We start from the raw sequence: 12,208 nt of genomic DNA on the forward strand, positions 1-12,208 counted from the left end.
TGTGTGTGTCTGTGTGTGTGTCTGTGTGTGTGGTGTGTCTGTGTGTGTCTGTGTGTGGTGTGTGTCTGTGTGTGTGTCTGTGTGTGTGTGTGTCTGTGTGTGTCTGTGTGTGTGTGTGTGTCTGTGTCTGTGTGTGTCTGTGTGTGTGTGTGTGTGTGTGTCTGTGCGTGTCTGTGTGTGTGTCTGTGTGCGTGTGCGTGTGTGTCTGTGCATGTCTGTGTGTCTGTGTGTGTGTCTGTGTGTGTGTGCGTGTGTGTGCGCGTGTGTGTGTGCGCGTGTGTGTGTGTGTGTGTGTGTGTGTGTGTGTGTGTGTGTGTGTGTGTGTGTGTGTGTGTGTGTGTGTGTGTGTGTGTGTGTGTGTCCTCCAGGAACAGGAGCTGCTGGGTCGTCTCTCTGACCTGCAGGCGGAGGTCTGTTGCCGCAGCAGCCGCATCACGGAGCTCGACCACGAGATTCACTCCCTCAACCAGACCATCAACACCCTCACCAGGGAGCTGGAGATGAAGGGCAAGGAGCTGCTCAGGGTCCGCTCTGAAGCCAACCAACAGATCAGGTAGAGGAGGGAGGGAGGGAGGGAGAGGGAGGGAGGGAGGGGAGGGGAGGGGAGGGAGGGAGAGGGAGAGGGGAGGGAGAGAGAGAGAGAGGGAGAGAGGGAGGGAGAGGGGAGGGAGGGAGAGAGAGAGAGAGGGAGGGAGGAGGGAGAGAGGAGGGAGGGAGAGAGGGAGGGAGGGAGAGGGGAGGGAGGGAGGGAGGGAGGGAGGGAGGGGGAGGGAGAGGGGAGGGAGAGAGGGAGAGAGGGAGAGAGGGAGGGAGAGGGGAGGGAGGGAAAGGGAGAGGGAGGGAGGGAAGGGAGGGAGGGGAGGGAGGGAGGGAGGGAGGGAGGGAGGGAGGGAGGGAGGGAGGGAGGGAGGAAGGGATGGAGAGAGAGGGGAGGGAGAGAGAGGGGAGGGAGGGAGAGGGAGGGAGAGGGAGGGAGAGGGGAGGGAGAGAGGGAGGGGAGGGAGGGAAAGAGGGAGAGAGGGGAGGAGGGAAGGGAGGGAGGGAGAGAGGGAGGGAGAGGGGAGGGAGGGAGGGAGAGAGGGAGGGGGAGGGGATGGAGGGAGGGAGGCAGGGAGGGAGGGAGGAGGGAGGGAGAGGGAGGCAGGGAGGGAGGGAGGGAGGAAGGGAGGGAGAGGGGAGGGAGGGAGGGAGGGAGGGAGGGAGGGAGGGAGGGAGGGAGGGAGGGAGGGAGGGAGGGAGGGAGAGAGGGAGGGGAGGGAGAGAGGGAGGGAGGGAGAGGAGAGAGGGAGGGAGAGAGGGGGGGAGGGAGGGAGAGAGGGAGGGAGAGAGAGAGGGAGAGGGAGGGAGGGAGGGAGGGAGGGAGGGAGGGAGGGAGGGAGGGAGGGAGGGAGGGAGGGAGGGAGGGAGAGGGAGGGAGGGAGGGAGGGAGGGAGGGAGGAGGGAGGGAGGGAGGGAGGGAGGGAGGGAGGGAGGGAGGGAGGGAGAGGGGAGGGGAGGGAGAGGGGAGGGAGAGAGGGGAGGGAGGGAGGGAGAGAGAGGGGAGGGAGGGAGGGAGAGGGGAGGGAGGGAGAGAGGGAGGGATAGAGAGGGGGAGGGAGGGAGGGAGGGAGGGAGGGAGGGAGGGAGGGAGGGGAGGGAGGGAGGGAGGGAGGGAGGGAGGGAGGGAGGGAGGGAGGGAGGGAGGGAAAATACCGCCCCCTATCGTCTATCCCTGTGTAACTGCAGGCCATTCGATTACACTGGTGGATCTGTGGGGGGGAGCCTACTGGCTCCACTATGCTGGCGATGGATCTGATGAAGAGGGAAGTGATCGCGAGATGGAAAGCAGCCTGGAATATATATTTACAGCAGCCAATAATCAATCAATAAACGCGATCGATATTTGGAATGGCGATCAGGAATTGGAATAATCTTTTTAGAGAACATCTGATCTAAGGTAAGGAGTCTATGTTACCAGTTTTAGGATAATCAGAGCTGTCTTCACTGAGATAACAGCGGTGTCCCGTATGTGTATATGTGTGTGTGTGTGTGTGTGTGTGTGTGTGTGTGTGTGTGTGTGCTGTTGAGGAAATAAGAGAATCGATTTCTCAGCTCGCTTGTATAGCGTGCATAAGTACTCTTATACTATCAATAATCTAGCGTTTATTTGAAAACGATTCATAAATAGGCCGACAAATAACACGTGTCTAGTGTATTCGAGAATATTCCAATAAATGCTGTTTATGACGGAATCTTTCTATTTTACGGAAATGTTCTAGAAAACGATAGCTTTTCGAAATGCTTTTAAAAAACAATCCGTTTCGACAATGTTGACTGCAAACAAGTCATTGATAAGCGACGGGCAGATTAGACACATAGCCATAATTTAAAACATAGATTATGCGTTTTTAACGCTATCATTGAAGTGGATGATGGCACTCAAGGACATTAATCAACGTTAATGGCCGGCACTGAAAGTGTTAAAGTGTTCAGTGCTGCTTGGCCCCGAAACATTTGATTCCCTGTTTATGCAATATAATTTGTGGAACCAAATAAAGTATTAAAATGTGTGTGTCTCTCTCCCTGTCTCTCTGCCAGGGCTCATGAACAGGACCTATCAAAGCGTCATGAGAGAGAACTCGGGGAGCTGATTATGGCCCATCACAGAGAGGCTCACATCCTGTTGGCCGACTTCAACAAGGCCCAGGAGGTCCTGAAAGACAAGATAACAGCTCTACAGATACTGTAAGATATCAGTTCTACAGATACTTTAAGATATCAGCTCTATACTGTAATATCTCAGCTCTATATATACTGTAAGATATCAGCTTTCTGTCAGGTCCCCCATCTGATAATGGATTTTTAACATATAGGGAGTTTTCACTGTGAAGCCAACTCATTCAGGAAGGAATATTTAGGTAACAATAAGCAACACCACCATCTAGAGTCCTAGAGGAGTACTGCAGGAGGAGATCTGTGTGTCTGTCTGTCTGTCTGTCTGTCTGTCTGTGTGTCTGTCTGTCTGTCTGTCTGTCTGTCTGTCTGTCTGTCTGTCTGTCTGTCTGTCTGTCTGTCTCTCTGTCTGTCTGTCTGTCTGTCTGTCTGTCTGTCTGTCTATTAACTATTGTCACATTACACTTTGCAGAAAACAAAAGTAAAATGTTCTAGAAAGCAGACCAGAGGACAGTTTAATAACAAATCACTATATTTTGTTTTATATATCATGTCTAATAATAAAAATACATTTGACTCATATAGCGCTTTCCTAGCACTCTAAGGGGCTTCACTCTAAGGGGCTTCACTCTAAGGGGCTTCACTCTAAGGGGCTTCACTCTAAGGGGTGGCGGTAGTGAGAAAAACAACAGACAAGCATGACACAAACACCAGGATGTCTCACTCTATGTATTGATGTATATATGTGCAACGAAGCGCAGTCAGGAAGGGCTGGGGTGAGTAGCGGTGCTGTGGGTTATACTCACTCTCATCCTCAAAAGACACATAGACACGGTACAAAGCAGTGAGTTCACTTCTTGGTATAGCGGTCTGTGCTAGTGCCCGCGGCGTGGGAGACCCGTGTTCGAAACTCCCTCGGGGCATCGAAGTTTGAGGTGACGTTGTCACAACCTTTACATAATGTATGTACAGTATATATTGATGATATATATTGTCTGTTATATTTTAGGTTGGAGGGGACAGAGGACAAGTTTCATAACAGAGAGAGTCGTCCGGAAGACTTGAAGCTCATCGCTGAGCTGAAAGCCATGGTGACAGAGAGGGAGTCTCTAGTCAAAAAACTAGTGGTGAGTCTAATAATAATGATAATGAGGATGATGATAATAATAATAATAATGATGATGATGATGATGATGATGATGATGATGATGATGATGATGATGGTAATGATGATGATGATGATGATGATGATGGTAATAATGATGATGATGATTGTTTTTGTATTAGACAGACAGACACAACATAGCTAACCCCTTATAGAATATGGATGCACAATGATTAGAATAGTTATTATAATTCATACCATGTTCAATTCATATAATATTATTGCAAATAATACAAATTAAAGAAAATTTTGTTATACTGTATATACATATCTCTCCCTCTCTCACTATAGACAGATAGATTCCTGTACAGTAGATAGTAAGATAGATACATGTATCAGGTATATATATATAACACAGAAAGATAGACAGACAGACAGACAGACAGACAGACAGACAGACAGACAGACAGACAGACAGACAGACAGACAGACAGACAGACAGACAGACAGACAGACAGACAGACAGATAGATAGATAGATAGATAGATAGATAGATAGATAGATAGATAGATAGATAGATAGATAGATAGATAGACAGACAGACAGACAGACAGACAGACAGACAGACAGACAGACAGACAGACAGACAGACAGACAAAATAGATAGATAGATAGATAGATAGATAGATAGATAGATAGATAGATAGATAGATAGATAGATAGATAGATAGATAGATAGATAGATAGATAGATAGATAGATAGATAGATAGATGGACGGACTAACAGACAGACAGACAGACAGACAGACAGACAGACAGACAGACAGACAGACAGACAGACAGACAGACAGACAGACAGACAGACAGACAGACAGACAGACAGACAGACAGACAGACAGACAGATAGATAGATGGATGGACTAACAGTCTGCTCTCCTATAGGATGATAAGAAGTTTTACCAGCTGGAGTTGGTGAACAGGGATACAGGCTTCAACAAGGTGTTCAACTCCAGCGCTAACGTTGGTGTCATCAACCCCCTCATTAAGGTCAGTGGACTTGTGTCCCATCGCTAGATATATGGATCATATATATATATTAAGGCTGTCAAATATATCGCGTTAATATCGCGTTAACTCCCGATTCTATTAATGCCACAAATTGTTTTAACTCAAGATTTTTTTTTTTTTTTTTTTACTAGACTTCACTCAGGTGTATTATTGATGCTCTCATTGATACTATGTTTGTTTCTGAAGTGTGTGTGTGTGTGTGTGTGTGTGTGTGTGTGTGTGTGTGTGTGTGTGTGTGTGTGTGTGTGTGTGTGTGTGTGTGTGTGTGTGTGTGTGTGTGTGTGTGTGTGTGTGTGTGTGTGTGTGTGTGTGTGTGTGTGTGTGTGTGTGTGTGTGTGTGTGAGATATAGAGAGAGAGGGGGGTGAGAGAGATGAGGAAGGGGCAAAAGAGAAAAAGAGCTGGGAGAGTGTGTGTGTGAGGGAGAGAGGGGGGTGTGTGATTAATCAGCCCTTGTGTGTGTGAATGTAACAAGTTCCTAACGTTTTCTTTCCCCTATTATTTCATGCACACTTTATTCATTGTTTTAAATTATTATTTTCTTGTAAGTTATTTTGATCACTCTGTTTTGAATTTGATGCAAATTTGCAATGCATGAGGGTCATCCTTTTGTGTTAAATGGCTGCACAAAGCAAGCATTTGTTGACTCGCATGTTGATAAGAGTATTAAAACTTGGAACTTGAAAAAGATCTGTTTAAGGTAAAAAAAAAAATGCGATTAATTTGCGATTAATCGCGAGTTAACTATGGACAATCATGCGATTAATCGAGTTAAATATTTTAATCGTTTGACAGCACTAATATATATATATCATGGGTCAGGGGTCACCAACCTCTGTGAAACCGAGAGCTACTTCAAGGGTACAGAGCAGTACGAAGGGCTACTTGACTGACACAAACTTCCTGAATAGCAAAGCTGCACAGGTCACCTGGGGGACCCTGGGGGACCCTGATGGAAACAAGACAAACGTCTTTCTCAGGTCTGCATCCCCTTAACAATTGTGTGTATTGAGCCGTACTGTACTGTACCCATTCTGCAATCTGTTAAATAAAGTTTTCATTCATTCATTCATTCATTCACCTTTTAACCCTTTCACTACCACACTACTTTCACTGTGACAATACAGAAGGTTAACCGTCTGTAGTGTGGTAGTGAAAGGGTTAACCTTATGGAGTGTGGTAGTGAAAGGGTTAACCCTCTACATAGATTTGCCTGGACAACAGTGTTATATCTTTGCCAATTCGGAGCTTATTCTTCCAGTCAGTATGAAGTGTTATACCTTTTATGATTCAGGGGAACCCACCCTTTATTTCTGGTGCAGTGTAAAGTCACCAGCATACATTACCTTTGAATGAATAGTTTTATTTCGAACAATACATATAAAGAAATAACAATGTAAACTAAATATATATATACAAATCTAATTTAAAAATGTATAATAAAGTAATATAAAATGTAATGTAACGTACCAGGCAATTATTGTTTTTTGGAAAGTTATATTTAGGCGTTTTGAACATCCATGTGAAATACGTTGCAAATACCCCTTTTCCTCAGTGTGTGACAGCCATTTATTTGAATATTGTTCTGGGCAATTTTTTTGCAGACAATGTGAAACTACATACATTTTGGTGTTGCCTTCATATTTGGACCAATATCTCCCTGTAATCTATCTATATCTATCTATCTATAATCTCATCTGATGGCTCTGTTTCCTCTCCTAGCCTTCCTGAGGTTGATGTCATGGTGTCCACTGCTCCATGGAGGATGAAGAGAAGAGAAAGTAACAGAGGAGGGTCCTCTAACAAGCAAAAAAATAATCAGTCAAAAGCCAACGTGTTGAGTTAAAGTTGGTCTTTATGAAGCCTCAGTAGGGTTAAGGTTCAAGGGTCAGACTCCATGTGTACTCACTAGGGATGTCCCGATCCGATCACGTGATCGGGATCGGGGGCCGATCACGTGATTTTCAGAAGATCGGGATAAAAAAAAAAAAAAAAATCTGGATGTACAGATTTTATTCAACAAACATGACCATGTTCACGTCTTAAACTCATACTGAGGCCTTAGTTTTGGTTTTAAATTGCATATAATCATTTATGTATTGTCACACAGAGCAGAATAATTTTGCCAAAACAAACGCATTTCCTTTGATTTAATTATACATCAAATGATTTATGTCAAGGATGAGGGACACCCACTAGTTGCAGAACTTGCAGTCACCTGATTTTTACAGACGATGGCGCCATTGCTCTCATGAAGCAGCAGGTTGGAGGCGGAGTTTTTAGATTACTCCGGTTGCAATGCCTCGCTTGAATGAAGTTAACTTTTCACCTGGATAACGTCAACATTCAGGGTGAATGTAATGTGAGAAATTGGAATGATTAAAAAAACATTATAATAATAATAATACTTTTTTTTATCGGATCGGAAAAGATCGGTATCGGTAGATACTCAAAATCACATGATCGGGATCGGATCGGGAGCAAAAAAATGTGATCGGGACATCCATGGGGCAAAAACAGAACGTGATCCATCAAGTGATTCAGCTGGTTTTGCAGAAACAGAAATCATGTCTATTGAGACAGTGAGATATAGTTGATATATTTAAAGCATCGGTATTGAGACAGTGAGTTAAAGGAAGACATCTCTACTTCACATCAACAGAGTATAGCTTTAGATTCTGGGGCTTAACACTTTGACTGCCGGGAACCGTCTTTAGACGTCTTTGCTGGCCATGCTAAAGTTGCCGGAGGACGCATTACGTCGTCCTTATATCAATATTTCAAAAATCTGCGATCGGATTCATATGTCCCCTCCGCTGGCCTGAGATCCACCAGCAGGACCCACTGAGCTCTCTGGCGGTTCACGAGCGCCATCTGGTGGCCGATCGGCGCAATCGCCAAACAGGATGTTGCATAGAGGTTGTCCTAGACGTCCGTAGTACTTCCGGGCGCTCGCTATAGGTCATGGGACTCTGGCTCGTCACGCTACACGGTGATCGATTGGCAATAACTCGATAAACAACATGATTTGGACGTATATACCATTATACAAGCTGGAGATGGACCGGGTAAAAATATATCCCATAATGATAAGATTTCTACTCTACGATGATCGCCCAACGGCGCGCGGAGACTGGGGTGAGTTTCAGTGTGTAACGTTACCGTCTTCGATACTAACTTCTATTATCAACATTTGACCCACATTAGATGATTGGTATAACGCTGCCCACGGAATTATAAACGCCCCCTCGCCCATCCGGTCAACATCAGATGACGTGTAGTAACTTCTAGAAGTACGTCTAGTTGGAATTTTTTATATCGCGCTGATTGCCATCAAACTGTATTTCATCATCAATATAATGCATTTGGGGCTATAGATCACGTTCTGGAGAAAGCTGCAGAAAGAGATGAAAACATACTTATACATTAGACCATACTTTACTATGAATATGTGAATGAAAAAGTTTAACGTTGCTACACAATGAACAATACATATAGGACTTTGAATGGGCCCTAATAATGGCAATGTAGCAATAGAATTTAAAAAGTTATAGCCCTGCAAAGAAGGGGACTTTCTCCATAGACAAATAGCGCTGGCAATCTATGGTATATCATGAATTTAACCTTAGGCAGCCAAAGTGTTAAAGAGACATTTCACTGAATGTAAAGAATGGAACAGCGGTCGCTATGTATTGATATATGGTAAATATATCAACAGAAATTTTACAAATATTGATGTTTTATCATGGTGGAACAGTAATATCGTGCTTCTCCAGGGTTTTACCTGTTCTACCACCGCACAGAAATTAGACGTTTAATTTTACAGTGGTTACCAATGGTTACAGGCAGCCATGTTGGAAGAAAGAACTTTAACAGGTCATTCTGTGGAAAGCCTCTGTTGGCCAACACCAGCAGAAACAACAACAACAACAACAACAACAACAACAACAACAACAACAACAACAACAACAACAACAACAACAACAACAACAACAACAACAACAACAACAACAGGACCAACTTCAACTCTGTGTCGGTGGCTTTTGACTGTGTGTATATATTTTTCAAACCTCTCAGCTTTTTGAGGTGCGCTTGGTTTGAGAAAAGGGTAAAACGTGGCACACTCAGTGAACCAAGCACTCCTTAAAGGGGCACTTCACCAAAAAACAATGCTGATTTTTTTTTTTTACATAATCTCACAAATATCCCAAAACTTGTTTATTTCGTTTGACAGTTATTGGGAGTAAATGAGTTTGAATATGGCCACCAGTGATGTCATCGGGGGGCATTGAATCCTTGTGTTGTGTTCATTACAGCTCAATGAAATGATAGATGAAAGAATAGCAATACCTTGTCCAATAGGGACTGTTACCTTATCATTTCATTGATGATTAATGTGTGCAAAACTGTTTTGGATGTGTGTGAGATTATGTGCAAAATAAATCAGCGTTGCTTTTTTGTGAACTGTCCCTTTTAATGTGTTGTTTTTCCAAGTGTTTTTAATGTAAGAAACTGTTTTTGTATATGATCTGTTTACCGCTCCCACAGACCAGAGACATATAGACTAAGAGTTCTGTCAATGACAGCTTGTAATTCCAGCTCCCTCCTGAGTTGAAACACGTCCGATTTGCTCCTTTGAAGGGCTCTATTTCACCACGATGTCGCTATGGAAACACAGCGCCTCCTGGAGGAGGGTTAGCTAGTCACAAATCAGCCGTACGGCCCGAATTCTCAGTCCATCTTTTGACCATGCCCCTTATCCGAGCCTTACCTGTTAACCGTCTGTAGTGTGGTTGTGAAAGGGTTAACCCTTTGTCGTGTGGCAGTGGAAAGGTTAACCTTCTGCAGTGTCGCAGTGAAAGGGTTAATCCTTTGGTAGTGTGGTAGTGAAAGGGTTAACCTTCTGTATTGTCGCAGTGAAAGGGTTAACATTACCCCCCCCCCCCCTCACAGGACAGCAATTTGTGTTCCGTTTCCATGGTAACTTCGTAGCGACATTTTGGACTGTTCGTTTGAGTGACAGAACTCTTTTACTATAGGTGTCTGCTGTTGGACCTCTAGAGCATGTGACGACTAGACCTATCAACGAGCTGCCATCGCTGCAAATGAAGTAAAAGTTGAACATAACTTGACAATAAAGTTATAAAAGAGCCAGTACCTCCCCCGGCAGACAGGTGGCACTACAACATTATGGAGTGTGTGTCATCTTGTGTTTTGCACTCCAGCAATTAGAGATTGGGGCTTTAAATTATAACACACATTTAAGATAAGTTCACTCGTTAATAAATGTCTGTAAACTTTATCATGAATGAAGTGATGATTCAGGTGACGGGTCATAAAGACATGTTTGTTTGTTTGTGTTGTCGTGACCGATTGTACAGCTCTGTACCAAGAAACGCCAAGAAATTGACATTTTCATAATTGATTATTGAAATTTAAATAATCCCACTTCCATCCTTGCATCATGTAAAAAACATCTTCCTATTGGTCCTCAGCGATGAAGCGACAGCAGTCATCACTGTGACATTGCTGTCAGTCACATCATTTGACCATTCTCTTTGGTTAATGACTGGAGTTAAGCCCCACCCCCACAATCCTGTTTCAAACGTCAAACTCTCTGAGTGGCTTTGTGGGTCTGCTGCCTGGTCCCCAGCTGTGATATGTCCAATGCTACGCTACATGTCACAGTGTAATGCTACGCTACATTAGCTACATGTCACACACAGCATAACGCTACATTAGCTACATGTCACAGTGTAACACTACGCTACATTAGCTACATGTCACAGTGTAATGCTACGCTACATTAGCTACATGTCACAGTGTAACGCTACGCTACATTAGCTACATGTCACAGCGTAACGCTACATTAGCTACATGTCACAGTGTAATGCTACGCTACATTAGCTACATGTCACAGTGCAACGCTACATTAGCTACATGTCACAGTGTAACGCTACGCTACATTAGCTACATGTCACAGCGTAACGCTACGCTACATTAGCTACATGTCACAGTGTAACGATATGCTACATTAGCTACATGTCACAGTGTAACGCTATGCTATATTAGCTACATGTCACAGTGTAATGCTACGCTACATTAGCTACATGTCACAGTGTAATGCTATGATTAGCTACATGTCACAGTGTAATGCTATGATTAGCTACATGTCACAGCGTAACGCTACATTAGCTACATGTCACAGCGTAGCGCTACGCTACATTAGCTACATGTCACAGCGTAACGCTACATTAGCTACATGTCACAGCGTAGCGCTACACTACATTAGCTACATGTCACAGCGTAACACTACGCTACATTAGCTACATGTCACAGTGTAATGCTACGCTACATTAGCTACATGTCACAGCGTAGCGCTACGCTACATTAGCTACATGTCACAGCGTAACACTACGCTACATTAGCTACATGTCACAGCGTAGCGTTACATTGTGGTATGTAGCTAGCATAGTGTAACACTACACTGTCATATGTAACTAGCATATAGCGTAGCGTTATATATTAGAGTGATGGACCAGTAGGCCTAAGGGGTTTTAAAAACATCATTAAATAAGATAATAAATAAGACCCATTGCTGAAGATGTCAATACCATAATGTCTTCTAATACCACTGATCTTTAATAAAATAAAGGTTTTTATTATGTATGAGTGTCTACTGTCTAATGTAAATCACATAGATCCATCATTCTTCCATGCACACTGTGAACTATTAACTTTGTTTACATGTTTATTAAATAAGAACAAAAATAATAATACTGTTTGATATTATCAATGTTACAGAATATTATGCAAATCTCTGTATCAGGTGATGCAGACGTTGTTTGTCTTTGATTATTTGTTTTTCTTATTAAAGATGCACTGGAAAAAAATATTAAAGACCATCGTAGCCGTGATTCGATCTTTTATATTCTATCTGATGTTCTATCTGATATTTACACTCATTACACTCCGTTTGAAAGTCTTATTATCTTGGCACGTCATTTCACTGGTTTCAGCGGAAGGGGTCAAATGGAGGGGAAAACATTTGTAATTTCATTTATTGATTTAGGAAGTGACTTCTATGTTGCGATACCTTCTCTGTATCGTGTTAAAAATGTGTTTGGGGGAAATGTCCAGCTAATTTACTCAGGGGAACCTATACCCTTTATTTCTGGTGCAGTGTAAAGTCACCATATTACCTTTCAATGAATGAATGAATAGTTTTGTTTCGAACAATACATATAAAGAAATAACAATGTAAACTAAATATATATATATACAAATCTCATTTAAAAATGAATAATAAAGTAATATAAAATGTAATAAAACGTACCAGGGAATTATTGATTTTTGGAAAGTTATATTTAGGCGTTTTGAACATC

The 12,208-nt window shown here is 43.2% G+C and overlaps 1 protein-coding gene across 1 annotated transcript in view; it reads left to right on the forward strand.

The window, feature by feature from the left end:
* Positions 1-4,831, forward strand: part of LOC311241354 (protein FAM184A-like) — a gene marked incomplete at its 3' end in the record, with an annotated part of 89,310 nt that extends 84,479 nt beyond the window's left edge. Inside the window, 4 exon segments of the mRNA XM_084330141.1 lie at positions 369-553; positions 2,578-2,724; positions 3,662-3,779; positions 4,700-4,831. Of these exon segments, the coding sequence (XP_084186267.1) occupies positions 369-553; positions 2,578-2,724; positions 3,662-3,779; positions 4,700-4,831 (582 nt within the window).
* Between the last annotated feature and the right edge of the window lie 7,377 nt (positions 4,832-12,208).

Source organism: Notolepis coatsorum (genome assembly GCF_963971535.1).
Source record: "Notolepis coatsorum genome assembly, chromosome: 1".
NCBI classification, from domain to species: Eukaryota; Metazoa; Chordata; class Actinopteri; order Aulopiformes; family Paralepididae; genus Notolepis; species Notolepis coatsorum.